This window comes from Rutidosis leptorrhynchoides, chromosome 4 (genome assembly GCF_046630445.1).
Source record: "Rutidosis leptorrhynchoides isolate AG116_Rl617_1_P2 chromosome 4, CSIRO_AGI_Rlap_v1, whole genome shotgun sequence".
NCBI classification, from domain to species: Eukaryota; Viridiplantae; Streptophyta; class Magnoliopsida; order Asterales; family Asteraceae; genus Rutidosis; species Rutidosis leptorrhynchoides.
The window spans coordinates 86,304,528-86,312,870 of record NC_092336.1 but is presented as its reverse complement, the minus strand read 5'-3'; the positions used below and the strand labels follow the sequence as shown (position 1 = coordinate 86,312,870).

The 8,343-nt window shown below is 37.1% G+C and overlaps 1 protein-coding gene across 1 annotated transcript; it reads right to left on the bottom strand.

Moving 5' to 3' along the window:
* Positions 1 to 2,665: 2,665 nt before the first annotated feature.
* On the bottom strand, positions 2,666 to 4,039 carry LOC139840784 (probable serine/threonine-protein kinase PBL3). Its single transcript, XM_071831031.1, has 5 exons — positions 3,994 to 4,039; positions 3,637 to 3,887; positions 3,418 to 3,553; positions 2,920 to 2,964; positions 2,666 to 2,811 (listed from the first exon to the last, which is right to left on the bottom strand). The coding sequence occupies exons 1-5, from the start codon at positions 4,037 to 4,039 to the stop codon at positions 2,666 to 2,668; spliced, it is 624 nt and encodes a 207-aa protein (XP_071687132.1).
* Positions 4,040 to 8,343: the final 4,304 nt, after the last annotated feature.

The following is an 8,343-nucleotide window of genomic DNA, read 5'->3' as shown; positions in this document are numbered from 1 at the left end:
CCATATTATTCTAAATTTGCATTGTATTTTAACAGTGTAATATATTCGGCATGATGTTTATTGGAGCCAAGTACCATAGTCTAACGAAGAAGAGAAGAGAATGTAAAAGACGTTTAGAAACCTAACGAAATCTATCTCGGTCTATTATAGTAATAACAGACTCGAGTGAGGTTTTTTCTATCCCAGTCATTAATTTTTCAAGGTAATACGGTAACTGTTAATGGGTAAGTTGTGAATTGTATTTCATGTTTGTTAATTAGATTTAAAGTTGTATTAAATATTTTCAACTTTTTAATTTAGTCATTTCGCACTCTTCTAATTGATCTCATGAATCCGCCACTGATTAGCTTTGATATGTCGATCATCTATTTTTTTTTCATACGTCTATTCGGAAGGAGCTAATAATGTATAAAACTAGTAATCGGAAAGGATTGTCTATGCAATTGCAATATTTCTTACAAATCACATTAACTTGTCAGAATGGTCATTCTGATACCACTATTTTTACAATGTGAATCAGATTTTTGGTTAGGTGAAACGTGATATATGATATTATTTCCAGTCATAGAATATTTCATATATTGAGACATTTATGAAAGTTTCCATACTGAAGAGTAAGAAAGTGTAAAATTATTGTTAATTGGCTTGTTCTCTTACGTTTTTTTTTTCTTATCACGTTGTCTTATTTAGTTTTCAAGTAGGGGTTGGTTTTTGTGTGGTGGTTTTTTGTTTCTAGTGTTGTTTTTCGTTGGGTAAATTTCGTGTCTTTTCTTGTAATCGTTTCGTGGCTTCATCTTTTTGATGATTGTCCCGAGTTTAATATAAGTTCTAGTTTTTTTGCAAAAAATAAAAATAAAAAAAAAGTGTAAAATTGTTGTTAATTGGCTCATTAGGCGTCAACCAAAATGTTAGCCGGCAGTTAGAAGTTAGTTACTAGCTTTTGTCTTTTAGCTTGTACAGTACATAAAGCTTCTTGAAATAATTGGTGAGTAATGACACATAATAGATGAATAAATTAAAAAAACAACTTAGATATAGCTTCGTATAATTAAGTCAAGTTGTCGTCATCCTGATCCTTAAACCATCTCAATGTCAGCGGATCGAATTTGAATTTTGAATGGATCTGAAAGAAAACTCTCATCAAGGTCAATCTGGAGCTTCGTATATCAGACAAATTAATTAAGAGGGTGAAGTTGAGCGAGACTCGAACTCGCGATCTCAACCTCAACCTCAAACACAAGGAATGGAGAGATACCCGCATAATATTTTCATGACATTTTTTTTACAATTTTCTACACAATTTTTTTTTACCACATCAATCTTATATATAAGTAGTTTTTATATAATCGAAAGGAAAAAACGTTAAACTTTTGTACGATTTTTTTATTTCTTTACGCAAATTAAATCGTATTTATAAATAGTTAGTATATAATCAAAAGGAAAATACGAAAACGACTTTACGTTTTGTTTACAATTGTAATAGGTGTTTCGTATGTTAAAAACGAGTTATTGTTTCTTAGGTTATGTTATGCTCATCAACTTTAGAGTATTTTTATTAGAAGTATATAGTTGGATACTAAAAATAGTTTTTCGTAAACAGTAGAGGAGTGGCCGCTGCAATGCGCGACTGAGTACCCTGATTGTTAAATTCATTGTGTGATATTGTATAAGCAACTTCTCACTATATAGTTACCATTGATTTGGTAAGATGAAAATGGAAATCATTGTCTTTAACATGGTTTTGTGGATGATCTAATTATATCCTTGTGACCATGTCCCCTGTGTTGATGTTCTGTTCAAGCTTTGAAGATTGTCAAAGACTTCATTTATTGTCGGGCGATTTTTTGGATCGCTGGTGAGACAACGTAGAATGATGGTAGAAAACTCGTACGCTTCTTCCATGCCCAAATCCTTAGATATCCTTTTGTCGATTACATTATGTAATCGTTTTTTGTCACTTAGATATGGTGTGGCCCAATGCGAAAGTTCCTTTATTCGACCGTTTGGATACCTCTTAAGAGCACTGGGAGTGGTGACTGAGGTCACTTGGCATGTCAGGCGTGACTTGCTGAGTCAAAAAAAGTGGGGAGTGGTGACCTATGTCACTTGGGGTATGTCAGTTTTTATTTTTGTAACATAAATTAATATAACATTAATTAATACAGAACAAAAAAGCTGGAATGGGGCCTCAATTTACGTCGCCTACACGACTGACCTAGGGGGAACGCAAGCAAGTGAAGAGGTGGGAGAGTGGGGTGACATGCAACGAGGTCAGGGACGGGGTAGGAGACGAGCTCCACTCCCAGCCCTCTAATCGGTTTTAAACCTGAAAGAATCTCCAACAACACTACACCTAAGCTATACACATCTGTCTTTTGTGTCAAATGACCTATTTCATTGAGAAACAACACTTAGAATATTTTGTAAGCAAGCTTATTTTGTTCATAATGTATAAAATCTATACCTGTTCCAATGTACTCGGGAGCAAAGTAACCCTGACTACCAAGAACTTTGGTAGATAGATGTTTTTTGTCACCTTGTGGACCGAATCTAGATATTCCAAAATCTGCAATCTTTGGAGTGAAGTCCTGCATTTTTCTGTGTTAACTATGTATATATCTGACATAGTTGTAATTTTGAATCAGAAAATGAAATTTAATTGAACTTAACCGACATGGTCAAGAAGAATATTGGCAGACTTAATGTCACGATGTATGATCGGTCTGTCCATCGTGTGCAGATACATTAAACCTCTTGCTATCCCAATCGAGATCTTCATTCGCTTTCTCCAACTTACTTTTCTACTACATTCTGCCAAAAATCAATCAAATATTGCGCAAAAGGTTTTGTTCCAGAAACCTTAGCCGCCCCACACCAGACAGTCTCAGGCCCAACATGTGAGAGTTAAATTGAGCTGACCTGGCAGCAAGGTGACAGTCATGGCCGGCCCATTGGGTGTGCAACCTGTGCAACAGCACAGGGCCCAACTTTTTTGGGGGCCCAAAATATCCAAGTTTCTTATATGAAATCAATATACACTGATTTGTATTTAAGGCAAAGGTTACCGAATGGATCCTTATAAAGGAGTATGGGCCCAATTTCTTTTAAAAGTGTTAATATTTATCTATCTCGGACTCTATGAATATCGGATATCTAATGGCAAAAATTTTGTGTTTCGTATGTTGCTTTTATAAAAAAATATATCTTGTGTTTGGGGCCCATAGTTTAATTTGGCACAGGGCCACTAAAATCATCGGGCCGGCCCTGGTGACATTGTTTTGGAACGAGATTCAAAAACTAGTCATTTGCTTTTGTGCACATACCCAAATGCCCTTAACCAACCAGGATATACGCACGAGGGAAAAATCAATCAATTATTTAGTTAGGCCAAAACATGAAGTTTATGGAGCTAATTACCTCTTGAAAGATTCTCCTCCAAAATTCCCATAGCAATAAACTCAAACATTAGCATTCGATGTACGCCATCAGCGCAAAATCCCAACAATTGCACCACATTTGGATGATAAAAGCTACTTAGAATCCTCAATTCATTCTACAATATAAGACAAGTTTGTGAGATGTTAGTTAGTTATAAAAAGGGAAAGAAAAAAAATGTAATATATGTAGTGATCTAACCCTCCATTCATCTAATCCTTGAGATCCTTCTTTCTTGATCTTTTTAATGGCAACCGCTAATCCATATCCCTGTTTTGCAGACTCTTTGGTTCGATAATCCAGCCAACCTTTATATACATCACCACACCCTCCTTGTCCTACTAAATTTTTGTTACTGAATTTTCTAGTTGCTTCTTTCAATATGTTGTATGTAAAAATCTCTGTTCTACAGGGTTGAAAGTGGTTTAGATACTCTTGACCCCTTGATTTCTCTGCGCAAATCAAAACATCTTGTATGTATATTAATCATAAAACCAACGAAATTGTTACTTATTGCATTAAAAAAAATTTCATCCCAATCAATAATAGAAATACGACCTGTGGAAGGATCGATACGAGTGAGCTTTCCTAAATTGTTGCCCATAACATCCGAACCAAACTTTTTTTGAAACAAGAAGATTTTTTATAGTATCCTTCACTATATTGATGGAGTGAACTAAGAACGTTCTTGTTATGTAGATGATTACAATTACAATGCATATATTATATGCTTGCTTTTGTACACTAGCTAGCTCATTCAGGAAGCATGGAAACTTAATTAATTATAACAATGGAAACTTATTTTGATCTACTAATAACTTAATTAAAGTGTAATGACTTTCGATAATCAGGTATAAAGATATAAGTAGTTGTTTTGATGGATAATCAAGTATAAAGATATAAGTAGAGCAATTTAGTGATAAATAACATGAAGACCAACACCGATAGCTTCCCTTCTCCCAGATATGTCAATTTCAACTTTATCTTCAATCTACTTTTGATTTGATTTTGCTTTATTCGAATTTAGGGTTTTCCAAATCGTTGCTGTTTAAATTGCCTTTATCATCATATTAATAACGTATTTTATTAATTTCATGTTTATTTATCTGCTATCAAAAAGACAGATCCATTATTATATTCATGTATGTGGATAAGGTAATGTTTGTACAGATCCAGATCTGATTCCTTTTTCTCTGATTAGTTCATTTCAATTCCTGTAAAATTCGTATTATTAAAATACAAATGAAATTAAGTTCGCACAATTTCCATTTCATCTTCTGCTAACTTTCATCCCCATTTCCAATTTCTTCTCACCAAATTTCCACCACCGTAAAACCACCCTAATCCACCCAACATCCACCACCAAAGTGTAAAAATGGAGTGTGTGAGAGAGAGTGAGAGGAGAGAGAGTGAGAGGAGAGAGAGTCATGCACACAGGTTTAGTACGACGGGGTAGAGAGATCGCGGAGAGGGAAAGCCTAGGGTTCCGACGACAACAAAGTTTTTCGGGCATCGTTTGACATCATTTATGTTCTTTAATTTCGGTGATCATTGGGCTATTTCTGATCTTTGGCGGGTCTTCAAGCAATTCAGCGATCTTAGGGACATCTACTTGGCAGGCAAACGACTAAGAAATGGACTCAAGTTCGCTTTTGCTAGGTTCCATGGTGTTGGAGATGAAGCACAGTTTCTTCGTCGACTAGAAAGCATAACGTTTGATTCAAGACCAATTAGGGTTTTTAGAGCCGTCAACCGTTCGCAAAACCCTGACTCAAATCGTTTCAATACCAGGCCTGTTTTTCAAGGCAACGGACCAAAAGGTAATACTGGTGGTGCTGTCTGGATACCAAAGGGGTCATCAAAGGTGGGCACTAGTCGTGGAGATGATTTTCCGGCTCTCAATGAGGTATTCGGTGAACCTAAATCTAGGTTATTCGGTGAACCTAAACCTCAGGAGGATTTAAGAACACTGCTGATCAAATCTAGATCGAGAAAGGCCTGGAAATCGGAAGAAGCTGAAAGGTTTCGTACGGTGGAGGTTGAAGATAACTCTCCATTGGTGGGGATGGAAGATTGTATTATTGTTGGTGAACTGAAAAACATTGGTGCACTTAACCTTATTACCACGATAGGGCTGGCTAACGGATACGATGGTATACATATTAAGTACATTGGTGGCCTACATGTGTTATTGATATGTGCCAACAGTGTTACGGCCAAAAATATTGTATGTGATGCTAATTCGCCGGTGAAAAAGTGCTTTAATGAGTTAAAATTGTGGGATGGCCGTTCAGTCAATTCGGGTAGATTAACGTGGGTCGAGATCATAGGGGTTCCGTTTAAATATTGGTCTTGTAGTACCTTTAAATCAATTGCGGAGTGGTGGGGGCCAGCCCTGGATTTCAAGAATTGCTATATTATTCGTGGTAATCAAAATCTAATTTCGGGTAAAGTCTTGATTCATACTAAGAATGACAAACGCATCAATGGAATAGTAAAATTGGTCGCAGGCATCTGGTGCAAACATGTTGGTATTTCAGAATGTGATGATAAAATAGAACTTGATTTGGAAAATATTCCACAGTCGGATTGGGACAGTTCGGAAGATGAGGAAGAAATTCCGGATTCTTTGTCCGGTGATGACGCTTCCGATGAACTTGAAGATGGGGAGATTCGATCGGAAAAAGGTCAGGTGAATGGTGGCGGTCATGGCAGCTTACCATTGCAGGTGGAAGATGATGGGTCTTCCTGCATGGGAATTAGGCAACCTTTTGATAAAGATAATAATGATGATGCTTTTTTGTCCAATGTGCAAGAATCACCTATAGATGCAAATATCTCCAAGTCCAAGACTCCGGATACCAAGGTGAGGTCTGATGTCTCGAATAAAAAAGTAAATCCTGAGGGTTGTTATTCGGGTACTAGTGTTGGGTCAGCTCACTTCAACTTAAATGGGCCCAACTTTCATGTTGATAAATCTGGCCCAGTATCTCGTGATAATCCAGCAAAGGTGCTTAGTGTTGATGGGCCTATTAATCAAAATAAGTTTAATGTCATTAGGTCGGCCGATCCAAGAGATAATGTGGTGATAGAGGATCTCGGTGATACCGATTGCTCATCGGATGAAGAAGAATGTAAAAGTCCAGTTAAGAACTACGGTGGTGACGGGGTGGAGAAGGCTAAGATTTCCGGTGATACATCCTCGTTGAATGTTATGGATACCGCTAACAACTATTTGCCTAAAAAAGCAAGTAAAGGGGTTGTTTATGCTTCTGATTCGTCCAATTGCTGCTGGAATTCCATCGGCAACTGAAAAGCTTCATCGAAAATTTTACATGCGAAAAAATCGTCTAGGAAAGGGAAAGGCGTTGAGGATCCAAGTGGGATTAATTGTGTGACATGTGGTAGTAGAAGATCGAAACTGAGTAAGAAACCATCGTCGTCTAGGAATAGCAAGAAGAAGGAGGTGAGCCAATTGATATCGGAAAACAGTATTGGAGTTGAGGAATTCGGCACCAATCTTGGTCTAAAATGGACCAAGAAAGATATGTAAGTGTCTTCTTTCTCTGTTCGTATCTTCTTTTTATTTATGAAGATTATTTCCTTAAACATTCGTGGGTTCGGGTCCGGGAAAGAAAGTAAGTTTGGTGATGTTAAAAGCTTATGTTTGGTCGAAAGGCCCTCTATTCTAGCATTTCAAGAAACTAAATGTCATAACCTTGTCGACAATTGGATATTCGGGCTTTGGGGTTCTAATGATTGTGGGTATGTTCAAAAAGAAATGATTGGTAAGTCGGGGGGACAATTAATAATTTGGGATAAAAACATCTTCGAGGTTTATAGTGAGCTAATTGGTGACTTTTTTATTGCTATACGGGGGAAATGGAAACAGTCGGGAAATGAATCGATTATTGTCAATGTGTACGGTCCGCATGATGACGCCAATAAATGTAAGTTTTGGGATTCGCTGGACAAGATCTTGTGTATTGATGGTGTGTCGTGGGTCATTTGTGGGGACTTTAATGAGGTTAGAGATAAGTCGGAAAGATTGAATTGTGAATTTTTTTTATAATCGGGCTAGGAGGTTTAACGAGTTTATTGATAGAAATAGTTTAGTGGACATTCCTTTGGGTGGGAGGAAATTTACTAGGGTTAGTGATGATGGGTTGAAAATGAGTAAACTAGATAGATTCTTGGTTTCGGACGACTTTCTTAGCTTTTGGACCGATCTAAAAGTGGTGGCTTTAGATAGAACTGTATCGGATCATTGTCCTATTATGATGTCGGATGGTGAAGTGGATTTTGGGCCTAAACCGTTTAAAATCTTTGATGATTGGTTCGTGGTTGAGGGTATTGACAAGGTTATTGCCGATTCTTGGTCTGGTCCAATGGGGGGTAACCGGAAGGATTGCGTTTTTCGTAACAAGTTAAAAAGACTAAAAGGAGACCTTAAAGAATGGAGTAAAGTTCACTTTGGCAAGCTTGATTGTGAGATTGAGTCGGTTAAAAAGGTGGTAACGGATCTTGAAATGAAAGCAGAAGTAGGTAGTTTAAAGGATGAAGAGCGGACTAAATGGCTAAACTCGAGAAAAACATGGATGGAAAAGGAAAAAATCAAGACAGGGATGCTAAAACAGAAAGCTCGTGTTCGTTGGATGATCGATGGAGACGAAAACTCAAAATATTTTCATAATTCCTTAAAGAGGAAATATAATAAAAACAACATCCGGGGGATTAATGTTAATGGGTCTTGGTGTGAAAATCCTAATACAATCAAAGAAGTTGCTTTCAACCATTTTAAAAGCATATTCGAGGTACATAATTCGGAAGGACCAAGCCTTGAAGGGCTGTTTTCTGAATTGATTACATCAGCGGACAACGAGCTCTTAGAAGCTCCTTTCACGGAAG